Genomic DNA, 12,789 nt, shown 5'->3' with positions numbered 1-12,789 from the left:
AAATCTTTAATCTGCTTTGCTTCTCAGTAGCAACTACTAACAGTGACCATACCCTCTCCCAGACTGCTCTGACCCCACTTCATTTCTAAATGCAGCCACCCCTCATGCTGAGTTCTGTCCTCTTCCATTTCTCTTCTAAATTCTCTAAGAGCTCCTTAAATCTCAAGGCTTCATCCCAGATTCCCTCATCTAGATTTCCATCCCACACCTCTTTCCTGAGGTCTCTTCCTTCTAGTTCACTTCCATAAACAACTAATATTCTCAACCACACACCCATAAACCATTACTTGGTGCAGATTCCTTTTGTAGATAGCTAATTTTGTACATTTTATGTTGATTCTTACTGGTGTTATTTTGAGTATAGTGTTATTTTCTCATCTTGGGTGGGCACACTCACCCTTAGGATGTCGACCAGCATACTTTGTCTTTGTTTTTCTTTTATAATGCAAAACTTTTCCACAAGGGACAGATTATTGATTGTTTGCCTCTGCTTTCTTTTGAATAATTCCCTCTTCCATAAAGACATGAGATGAGAACCTTCTGGAAAAGTTAGGGGCTATTGATGAGTTGGATGAAAGCTGTCTCTATTAAATTTTTGATTCACAGTGTATACTTCAAAGTGTACTAATAATATGCCATATTCCTTACTCATTTCTATGGGAATCTACAGAAAATCCTGCATTATTTTTGAATACGCTTAGCAGGTTTTGAGTACTTTTACTAAATTTTCCATTTCTGAGACATTGATATATTCATGGACGACACCCATATAAGGGGATGTCCCCCCCATACTCTCATTCACAGGAGACTTCATATCAATATATTGCCATGTCACTTGTGTGAAAAGGATGCCAATAAAGTAGGACTAACACATGAAATCTAGAAAAAAAACTTGTCGATGTTTCTTCTGATAGATATATCTGTATACGAGAGTCGCATAAATCTTCCTATTGTGACTTCAAGAAACTCATTAGTAGAAGCATCAACCTCATTGCTCCACTTTAGTATTCACAATGCAACCTTCTGATCTTCATTTCTACACAGGAAAGCATGAACGACCAGAGAATCCTGTTCTGCTTGTTAAACATCAATAAATACATCATTAAATTGGTACATCAATAAATTGGTATTGTGGATTACACAGCCAACTTTCTGAGACTAGACTGTTTCGGTTTTTTTAGGTTTTTTTTTTTTTTTTTTTTTTTTGAGACGGAATCTCGCTCTGTCACCCAGGCTGGAGCGCAATGGCGCAATCTCAGCTCACTGTAACCTCCACCTCCTGGGTTCAAGCAATTCTCCTGCCTCAGCCTCCCGAGTAGCTGGGATTACAGGCACCTGCCACCATGCCTGGCATGAGTAAGGAATATGGCAAATATTTGCATTTACAGTAGAGATAGGGTTTTGCCATGTTGGCCAGGCTGGTCTCAAACTCCTAACCTCAGGTGATCCACCCCGTCTCAGCCTCCCAAAGTGCTGGAATTACAAGCATGAGCCACTGCGCCCGGCAGGAACTGTTAAGGTTTTGAAAGATTGATGAACACAGATAAATGGGAAAAAAAGTTTCTGAATCTGCAGTGCTAGGGGCACTGTGTTATTCTGTGATGTCCTGTTGGAGCAGCCATTTCTACTTTTTCACAGGTTTCTCTTTTTTAAAATCCAAAGAGAAAAACACATTACTTTGGGGAAAAAATGCTTGTATAATGACCTAGTACCCATTCTTGATGAGGAATACAAATTTAGATTATAAAAGAAATTCAAATTGCAGATCAAATCATTACTCAAATTTCTTAAAATTTCAAAAGACATTATAAGCATTAGCAGGGACTCACAATTGTACACCAATGTCCATAGCATTATTCACAATAAGCAAAAGACAGAAATAATCCAAATGTCCATCAATGGATGAATGAACAAACAAAATGTACATAAAAAACACTGTTTTTAGGCTATCACAATCTTTTATATTAAAAATCTTACTACCAAATTCATTCATATTATGAATTCAGTCAACTTCTATAACGTTAAGACTTGTACTACTAGTAGCAAGCAGTATTACCATGAATACAATAAATACTTTCATCAATGAAGATTATCATATTATCTAAAATATTCTTACATACAGATAGTCCCCAACTTACAACAGTCCAGCTTATGGTTTTTCGACTATAAGAGCGTGTGAAACCACTACAATTTGGATTGACTTACCAGGGGTCAACTTATTAATATATTTTGACTTTACAATGGTGTGAAACCATCACAATTTCAACAAACTTCAAATTTTGAATTTTGATCTTTTCCCTCGCTAGCAATATGTGGTATATGAGATATTCAATACTTTATTATAAGACAGACTGTGTATTAGATGATTTTGTCAAACTGTAGGCTAATGTACGTGTTCAGAGCAGGTTTAAGGCTAAGCTATCGTGTTTGGTAGGTGTATTAAATTTCATCTTATAATATTTTCAACTTATAATGTGTTTATGAGGATGTAACCCCATCTATCAGTTGAGGAACATCTGAAAATTTGAAATTCAAAATGTTCCAAACTCTGAAACTCTGAGTGTGGACAGGATGCCACAAATGGAAAATTCCATACCTAACCTCATGTGACATATCACAGTGAAAACATGGTCAAAACTTTGTTTCATGCATAACATTATTTTAAAAATATTACATAAAATTAACTTCAGGCTACATATATAAGGTATATATGAAACACAAATGAATTTCATGTTTAGATTTGGGTCCTGTCTCCAAGATATCTCATTATGTACATACAAATATTCCAAAACAAAAAAAAAAATCCAAAATGTGAAATACTTCTAGTCTCAAGTACTTTAAATAAGGGATACTCCACTTCTCTTACTAAAGCAATAAAATTCCTTTTCACTATGACAGAAATTAAGAGGTTGACTTACCAAATTTGCATTTAACAGGTTTTTCTGAAGCTCCTCAATTTTGTCCATTTGCTTTTTGATTGTAACTTTTAACTTGGCATTATCTTTTTCAAGCCTGCAATGTATATTTTAGAATAATTATTCTCACAGATAAATTTTTAAAATACTGTGTAATTTCTTAGCAAACACCTGAAGGCATACACATAAATGCTTAAAGATTTCAAAAGTAGGTGATTCGGCAGCTATCATTTTTCTAGTTGTGGTCTGTGGATAATGCACAAAATTCTAGGATAATATTTAAAAAGTGCATTTCAAAATTGCTTAATGCTAAAATTTTTCCTTGACTTCACACAGATGTACCTATGATCATAGCTGATATAATTCTCATACTACACTGCTTATTTGCTCTATAAATAACTGCTTATTTGCTCTATAAATAATCACGTTTTTCTGTGTGCTGCTTTAAATTTTACTTTTGCTTGTGATCTTGCATCTTCTCAGCACATCTGACAGCTTCTGTATGTCGATCCTGTGCTTCTTGCAACTAAAACAAAGAATAAAAAAAACACCACTTTACTAATAATCTAGTAAAACAATCTACTAAATAATAATCTACTAAAATCTGCCCACCACCTCTTTTTGTAACTAAACTGTATTGGAACACAGTCACACTCCTTTAATACGCATAGTTTATGGCTACTTTTGTGCTGTGGCTGTAGAGCTGATTTGCTGCAGCAGGTATCCATGGCTCCCAAAGTCTAAAATAATACTATCTGGCCCTTTACAGAAAAGTTTATCAACCTGCGTTCTACAACTAAAACACATTATTCTTGTTTTCAAACTATATTTTATCAGATAAATACTCAAATTTACAAACTTGGTAAAATGGAGAAAGACAGGAAATTACCTTATGGTAGCATCTATATTTTTGCATTCCAAGCACCACCACGTCAACTAGAATTTTAATATTTATAGATGTGAATGACCATGGCGATGCCAGTGATTATAAAAATTAACATGATGACATGTTAGTTGACAACTAGATGTTTCATGAAATTGAGAGGCAGTATCCACACAGAAGCTGGAATAGCTGGGTGGGAATCCCAGCTCCACCAGTTACCAGCTGTGTGACCTTGAGCAAATTAATGCTCAGTGTCTCAGTTTCTTCATCGGTAAAATAGAAATGGTGACAGTAATAGTATCTATTTCACTGGGATGGTAAGCTGTGTGACATTGAGCAAATTAATGCTCAGTGTCTCAGTTTCTTCATCGGTAAAATAGAAATGGTGACAGTAATAGTGTCTATTTCACTGGGATGGTAAGATGATTCAGTCAAAGAATATGCACATAAAGTACTTAGATGAGTACATGGCATATAGTGAGCTATATATGATATTTGCTGTTTTTGTGATTTTTACTGTATTTTGTGTTCTAATAAAATTGTATATTTTAGGCAGCTGGCATGCCAATGGAAGTGGTCTCCTATAGCTACACTGAATCATTCTTCACACCACTGGAAGTGAAAGCAAATGAGGAGCATGAGGCCCAGAATACACCCCTAGTGCTTCACAGAACTTTCGCCAATTCCACTAGCCAACAGTACTTTAAACAATTATAGATTACTTTGTCTCTGCTCTCCTCAGTGGGCGATGACCACAATGTAAACAGCACCTCCTGGAATGAGTAGTACATAACTTACATGGCCATCAGAGCACTGGACTAAAAACACTGGACTCTACTGCAGAACAAGGTTCCTAAATCAAGTCATTCCCAACAAGTATCTGTGCTGAGCTGCTTTAGCAAGCACTCTGATGAGCTTAAGGCTAAGGTTATGTCACATGGCATATCAGAAAAGCTGAAGCCAGAGCTCTCTGGGTGGTAAAGTGGTATGAATCTATGAATCCCAGCTCTGGCTACATAATAAAGAAATGTAAATTTAGATTTTTTTTTATAGTGAGAAAAACATGAGCATTTGATTGAATAACTTTCCTTTATTAGATTAAGTGGTTTTCAGTTATATTTAATTACTTAAAATATATTTAGAATAACCACCTATGTTAGTCATGGGCTTGTAAAAAAATAAAATAATAAAAATAGAATAAAAGCTTTATTATATCAACGTCTCAAAAAAGAAATTCTTAGTATAATATAAAGTAATTTTAACCTAACAATTGCTAAGCTAAAATATTTTCAATTTATACAAGGATACGTGACAGGCATATCAGATATTATTCACCTCGCAGGCAAATTTATAATTAGATGAGTTTCTCTCTCATGAAAAAAATAAAATTGAAGTTACATTAAGGGCAAATTGTTCTACACAGACTAGATAAAAAATGCTAAAATGTGAGGTCAATGAGAGCCAGAACGGTCAGAGAAAGCTTCCCAAAGGAGGGGGAATTGTGTGCCAGGTCTGAAGGAATGAGGCAACACGAATACAAACTGCAAAGACAGGAAGAACAGCAGATGTAAAGCAGGGAGATGGTGAAAGCAGCCCGAATAACCCTGAGGATAAAATCCAGTGGCAGGAGAATAAAAATATGTCTTATAAATGAATGTTCATCGCAGCATTATTTACAGTAGCCAAAAAGTGCAAACTAGAGGCCCATCCACTGATGAATGGATAACTGGTATAGCCATACAATAGAATATTATTCGACAATAAAAAGAAATGAAGTACTGATATGTGCTACAACACAGATGAACCCCAGAAACATGCTAAGTAAAAGAAGCCACTCATAAAAGACTGCATATTGTATGACTCTATTTATATGAAATGTTCAGAACAGACAAATTTAAGGAGACAAAAAGTAGATGGTGATTGCCTAGGACTGGAGAAGGTGGAGGGACACGGACGGAGATGGTAGTGATGGCTAAGGGATGTGGGGTTTCTTTTCAGAGTGATGACAATGTTCTAAAATTGACTGTGGTGATGGTTACACAACTCTGTAAATAATCTAAGAGACTGAATTTTACACCTTAAATGAGTGAACTGTATGGTAGGCAAATTATATCTCAATGTTGTTTTTTAAAAATCCAAAAGAGGGATCTAGATAATTTTCTTAATTCTCTACTTTAGATATACATATTATACATAATCTAAATACTTCTATGTTTTTATAATATATTTTAAATGAAAGGAAAATGAAGGAAATGCCTATTTTAAATAGTTTATTAAAATATTTGTATTTTGGAGAAAAGTTAATGGCCTTTCTGTACAAATTAATTTGAAATCCATAAAATAAATCAACACAGATTCTGTATCCATTCACAAAAGTGAAAATAAGAAATGAGACAATTTTCTGGAACATTCCATTAAACATTATCCTCTAACTTAATCTGGTTTGCTTCACCATGACAATAGAAAAATCACTATAAAATACTGTTTAACAGGAAAAAAACTCAACTTCCATGAGGAATGATGTATAATTCTCAACTTTCGTAAGGGTAAATATTATTTTTTTAAATGTGTAATTATAAGAAAAAATGGCAGAATGAAAGTCAGAGTTTAATAAACAAGATAGGTGCGGTGGCTCACATCTGTAATCCCAGCACTTGGGAGGCTCAGGCAGGTGGAACACGTGTGGTCAGGAATTCGAGACCAGCCTGGCCAACATGGTGAAACCGTGTCTCTATTAAAAATACAAAAATTAGGCCAGGCGTGGTGGCTCACTCCTGTAATCCCAGCACTTTGGGAGGCCGGGGAAGGTGGATCACCTGAGGTTAGGAGTTTGAGACCAACCTGGCCAACATCGCAAAACCCTATCTCTACTGTAAATACAAAAATTAGCCAGGCCTAGTGGTGGGCGCCTATAATCCCAGCTACTCGGGAGGCTGAGGCAGGAGAATCACTTGAACCCAGGAGGCGGAGGTTGCAATGAGCCAAGATCATGCCACTGCACTCCAGCCTGGGCTACAGAGTGAGACTCTGTCACAAAAAAAAAAAAAAAAAAATTAGCTGGGCATGCTGGCACACACCTGTAATGCCAGCTACTCAGGAGGCTGAGGCAGGAGAATCACTTGAGCCCGGGAGGTGGAGGTTGCAGTGAGCTGAGACAGTGCCACTGTATTCTAGCCTGGGCAACAGAGTGAGGCTGTCTCAAAAAAAAAAAAAAAAAAGCAGCAAGTGTATTATAAAGATAATAAAATTTAGGCCAGGTGCGGTGGCTCACGCCTGTAATCCCAGCACACTGGAAGGCTGAGGCGGGTGGATCACGAGGTCAGCAGATGGAGATCATCCTGGCTAACACGGTCAAACCTTGTCTCTACTAAAAAAAAAAATTAGCCAGGCGTGGTGGCGGGCGCCTGTAGTCCTAGCTACTCGGGAGGCTGAGGCAGGAGACTGGTGTGAACCTGGGAAGTGGGGCTTGCAGTGAACCGACATCATGCCACCGTGCCACCATGCTCCAGCCTGGGCGATAAAGCGAGACTCCATCTCAAAGAAAAAAAAAAAGTTAATAAAATTTAAATTAATTATAACGAAAATACAAAAGAAGGTTACCTACTAAATTAGTATGATAAAACACTATATATTTAACCAGTTATAGATTAACTGTTGACATGTTAAATTTCATACATACTTGATTTCTGATTTGACCTAATTTCTTCTTTAAATCCTGTGTCTCATCCTCTAAATTAATACGATAACGTGATGTAACCTCCAGTGAAGCCTCTGACATAGATTGTTTTTTTAGGGTATCAGCCAGTTCTTGTTGAAGTTGTCTCACAACAACCTGATAAGACATTTTTGTTACTGATTTTTTAGACAATTCAAATTGACAAGAATAAAAATAAAATTACCTCAACTGAAATATATAAAAAGCTACTGACAGAAAAGTATTAAGAGATATAGCAATATACTTCAGTTTATCTGGGAAATCTGGAATTAACTGTCAAAATAACACACTTAATTGAATCTTAATTTCAAAATACTCATTTCAGGTATGAGCATTTCCATTTATCTGTTTCATGGTGGCAGATAAATGGAAATGTTCTTAAGATGTGGCAACATAAAGACATTAAAATTTTATCTTCAGCAGTAAAAGACTACATTATTCACATTAGTTTACTATTCATACTAGTCTATTAACAGCTCATAACTTAAAACTCAAAATTTCATAGATGATACAATGTCTTTACTCAAAGTAAAGCATCTCTCAGCTCTTTTATTTGCTGAAAACAAGGGATGTTTCTAAACTGACAGCGTAAATAAGCGTATCTATTTATTTTTATAGTTAACTACATAACCGTATATTATTTTAAATTTTCTTTCGGGAGGTTTGAAAAATATTTATCTTTCTTGATACTTACTTCTCTTTCTGCCTTTTCATTTTCATATTGATACTGTCTTTCTTTTAAGTGATTACATTCACTGATTAACTCCTTATTTCTTTCTTCTAGCAGAAGACTTTGCTTTTCGCTCTCAGCTTGAAGTTTTTGCACAATAGCATGAAACTGGTCTTGAATATTAATCACTGTCTTCTCTTTATTGTCAGCCTTGTTGTGGGCATCATCCAGTTGTTGTCGAAGCAGCATATTCTCACTTTGTAGTTGAGACAATCTCTCCTCTACAGACTCCTGCTTTCCAATGTATTTATTCACTTTAACTTGTTCATTTTGATACTTTTGTTCCATTTCCTTCATTTGACACTGGGTTTGGCTTAGGTCCTTCTGTACCCGTTCTAAACCCAAAGTCTTTTCTCTGAGGGCATCTCTTGTGTGATGGAGCTCAATTTCTAGGCTATTGAGTTTACTTTCAGTTTTAAATAGTTGTTGAGAAAGAATCTCATTGTTATCTTTTAGGTGAGACGCATCAAAATTCATTTTGTCCTGTAAACGAGACCACTCATCTCTTGCTCTCTGGAAAGCAAGTTCTAGGTCTCTTTTTGATGTCTCACTTTGATCACGATCATGTATAGCAGCAGCCAATCTCGAACGGTATGATTCAACTTCTGCTTCTAGTCTTTCCTTGCCTTGCTTTTCACTCTCCAGTTTAGAATTTAGCATTGCATTCTCAGCTGTCAGAACACTAAGCCGTCCATTATACTGGGATATTGTTTGTGTTAATGTTTCCTCATTCTGCTTTATAGTCTTCTGAAGGTCTTCATTCTTTTCTTTTACAATTTCAAGGTCCTCAAAACATTTCTTTTCTTTTTCCTGGTTTTGATTTTTTATCGTGTCTATTTCTAGTCTTAGCATAGCAATTTCTTCCTGCAACATGCTATTTTTATGCAGTAGGTCTTTTTCTTCTTCATGACTATGAGAATTCTAAGTAAAACAAAGGAAACTTTGAGTTAGCACCCAAGAAAATGACATATCATGATTTCCTTTGAAATTAAAGAATAAGCTGTACATTTTACAATAAAGGGTTGCAACAAGTGTATATCCAATTGAAAAAAAAAGTTGGATCAAAACTCAAACCTTATAGAGCATTAACTCCCCAAAGTTCAAAAATTTATTTGAAGACAATTAATCCATGAAAGTAAAACAGAAATCACTAGAAAATTTTTAAGAATCTCAGAATTGGAAAGGCCTTTCCCTAAAGTACAACAAATTCAAAAGCATAAAAGATTAATAATTTGATCACATTAAAAAATTGGGTTTATATTCTGATATCTAACCCATACACCAACCCATAGTAAGAGCCTTGGCTCTGCATATATCTGGACAGATAAAATTTCCCGCAGTTTTTCAGGTTTCTTTTTTCTGAGAATATTCTATATTCTACTTTTCTCACATCTTTATAGTCAGTTATAACAATTAAGTTTATTGATGAATAATAAATCTAGGCATTGTACTAAGCACTTCTACTATATCAATGGACTCATTTAGTATCACGATTTTGAAAAGGAAAAGTTAAAAAAAATATAAGCAGCTGTATGATTTTCTCTGGGGCTTCTGACTCTATTTGTAGTCTTCTTTCACTAAATCAGTTATTTCTGTGGTATAAATATTTAAATACAAAAGAAGACTTTTATTTCACAACACTAATGGTAAATAGGACAAAATCTGTAGAGCTCCTCTTAGAAAACATGAGATGATTTGTTGTCGCAATAACTTTTGTTTCCTCTTCATAATGTTTGAAACTGTAATAATGTGAAACAGGGAGAAATATGCCGAACTGTTTTACTAGGAACAAAATACTTATTACTAAATTATCACTAAGTATATATCATGGCATATCATTGTTTCAAAAGCTCTTTGTACCAAAATAAGATACTACTTGCAGCACACTATTACTTTTCTCAAAAGTGAGAAGATTAATATCCAAAATGTGGTCTCTGAACTGGCTGTACTTTTCCTCCCTTCCTGTGGGTGGAAGTAATAAACTAACCTCTCCATTAATATATCAAGGTGATGAAATCACTTCCAAAAAATCAAGCGTTTATTGTTAGTAGCAAGGGTTTTGAGATTGTGGAAAGACCATCAATTCCTATGGAAGATATTAAAAGCTTCTCCTTTGGATGAGGCCATTCTGAATGTTGTTACTTGACTGCTGCAGACAAGTGGAGCTGAATTAAGAACATCACTTTATCCAATGGACCAAAAACGCTACCACCACCCCCAAGATACACATATATGGCTTAAAAATCCTCAATACTTTCCAAGATGCATATATAGTTGGTTTTTAAAATATATACACATACAAATACATATACACACACAAATAAATATATACACATATTTGAAAATGACTAAAGGAAATAGAAATACCTCAGAATTCATTTTCCTTTGAGTCATTCCAATCTCCTTTTGTTTGGAAAGGTGATTGGTCAGAATTCCATCTTGTAACATTCTGGCATTCTGTTCTCGAGAAAGTTGCCTCTGAGTGTCATTTCGCTCTTGTACGACCTAGAGATATATTAAGTTTTGGGTCTATTAGCATTTTTTAAAAGTCTAAAAGGTTAATCAAGAGCAGAATTTTAAAACAAAAAAAACTTATAAAAAGGAAATAGCGGCCGGGCGTGGTGGCTCAAGCCTGTAATCCCAGCACTTTGGGAGGCCGAGACGGGCGGATCACGAGGTCAGATGGAGACCATCCCGGCTAACCCGGTGAAACCCCGTCGCTATCAAAAAATACAAAAAACTAGCCGGGCGAGGTGGCGGGCGCCTATAGTCCCAGCTACTCGGGAGGCTGAGGCAGGAGAATGGCGTAAACCCGGGAGGCAGAACTTGCAGTGAGCTGAGATCCGGCTACTGCACTCCAGCCTGGGCGACAGAGCGAGACTCCATCTCAAAAAAAAAAAAAAAAAAAAAAAAAAAAGGAAATAGCATATTAAAATGCAAGAACCTTTATTACTCAAGAATTACTCAAATTTTAATCACATAAATGTCAGCTAAATTCATCAAAGAGCAAAAACGGTTCTTAAATACAGGCAAATAAAGAATTGTGAAATAAAATGTCAAACATTTTACTAGTTTCATCATAATTTTAGAGATATTTAGCCTGTATTTTAACATTAAATGCCTGAATTAACATTTATGTTAGTGATTAAACTCAACTTATCCTCCATTCCTTCATTCAGAAAACAGAGACTGAGCATCTATTAGGTGCCAAGATTTATCATGAATAATTTTAGTTATAAAGGTCATAGGTCAGCTTAAGATGAGATAACATTTTTGTTTTAAACCTAGATAATATATATTAAATCAAAAGCATAAGTAATAGTGATGAAATAAAGTTAAAAATATAAAATTTTTATCCAAAATTAATTTACCTGATTCAAATTACTTTTTACAGTCCTCAATTCCATCTCCAGTGTTTGGAGACTCAGTTCAAGCTGTTGTTTCACTTCAACTTCTTTCCTATATTGCTCTTCTTTCCTTCTTAACTGTTCCCTAATTTTTTCATACAACATATCAGCATTTCTTCTCTTCTCTTCTTCTTGGTTTAAGCTAAATCTGCAGTTAAAGATGCTTATCTTAAAATCTGTATTGTTACAAAATAAAAAGTTCATTGTGTGATCTGCTGCTTCATATGTTGGTTTATCACCCTAATACAATTTCTGTGTTCTTGAATATCTTTCCTTTCTAGTTCTCCGATTTTTAATTTCTCACTTCAGTCTTTTCCAAAGGACATATATACTCGAAAGGCAGTGATGAAAGAACATTCTGTTAACTGGTAGGTTTCTGTTACAAGTACCTCTGGCAAATATTATGGAAAAGGATATTGGAAATGATTCAATAAAAATGCAAGTTGAAAATTATCTTTTTGGCCGGGTGCCAGTGGTTCATGCCTGTAATCTTATCACTTTGGGAGGCTGAGGAGGGCACATTACTTGAGGTCAGGAGTTCGAGACCAGCCTGGACAACAGGGTGAAACCACATCTCTATTAAAGATATAAAAAATGAGCCAGGTGTGGTGGCATGCGCCTGTAATCCCAGCTACTCAGGAGGCTGAGGCAAGAGAACCCGTGAGGCAGATGTTGCAGTGAGCCGAAATCGCGCCACTGCACTCCAGCCTGGGCAACACAGCAAGACTCTATTTCAAAAAAAAAAAAAAAAATTTAGGTTGAAAAAATGGGCATTTCATTCTCTATTAATTGAAACGTAAATTAACATAAACTTTCTTGAGAACAATTTAAAAATCTGGATCAAAGGCCTTTTTAAAAAAAATTCCTATAAACAATTCTATATTGAAGAATTTATTCAAAGTAAATAATTAGAAATATAGAAAAAGATTTATAAAAAGGTATTCCTTCCAGCATTAACTATAATACAAAAAAATTGTAAACCCAAAACTTATTCTATTAAATAAATAGCCGGGCGCGGTGGCTCAAGCCTGTAATCCCAGCACTTTGGGAGGCCGAGACGGGCGGATCACGAGGTCAGGAGATCGAGACCATCCTGGCGAACACGGTGAAACCCCGTCTCTACTAAAAAATACATGTAA

The 12,789-nt window shown here is 35.5% G+C and overlaps 1 protein-coding gene across 2 annotated transcripts in view; it reads right to left on the bottom strand.

Moving 5' to 3' along the window:
* Positions 1 to 12,789, bottom strand: part of ANKRD26 (ankyrin repeat domain 26) — a 94,992-nt gene that overhangs the window by 21,228 nt on the left and 60,975 nt on the right. For both annotated transcript variants that reach the window (XM_025396982.1, XM_025396983.1), the window contains exons 22-27: positions 11,615 to 11,798; positions 10,611 to 10,748; positions 8,208 to 9,164; positions 7,478 to 7,630; positions 3,371 to 3,441; positions 2,919 to 3,012 (exon numbers count right to left, since the gene is read on the bottom strand). In XM_025396982.1, the coding sequence (XP_025252767.1) occupies positions 2,919 to 3,012; positions 3,371 to 3,441; positions 7,478 to 7,630; positions 8,208 to 9,164; positions 10,611 to 10,748; positions 11,615 to 11,798 (1,597 nt within the window). The remainder of the gene's footprint in view (positions 1 to 2,918; positions 3,013 to 3,370; positions 3,442 to 7,477; positions 7,631 to 8,207; positions 9,165 to 10,610; positions 10,749 to 11,614; positions 11,799 to 12,789) is intronic.

The sequence above is a fragment of the Theropithecus gelada genome, chromosome 9, assembly GCF_003255815.1.
Source record: "Theropithecus gelada isolate Dixy chromosome 9, Tgel_1.0, whole genome shotgun sequence".
Taxonomy (NCBI): Eukaryota; Metazoa; Chordata; class Mammalia; order Primates; family Cercopithecidae; genus Theropithecus; species Theropithecus gelada.
Note: the sequence above shows the minus strand (reverse complement) of the source record. Positions and strands in the feature narration are given on the sequence as shown.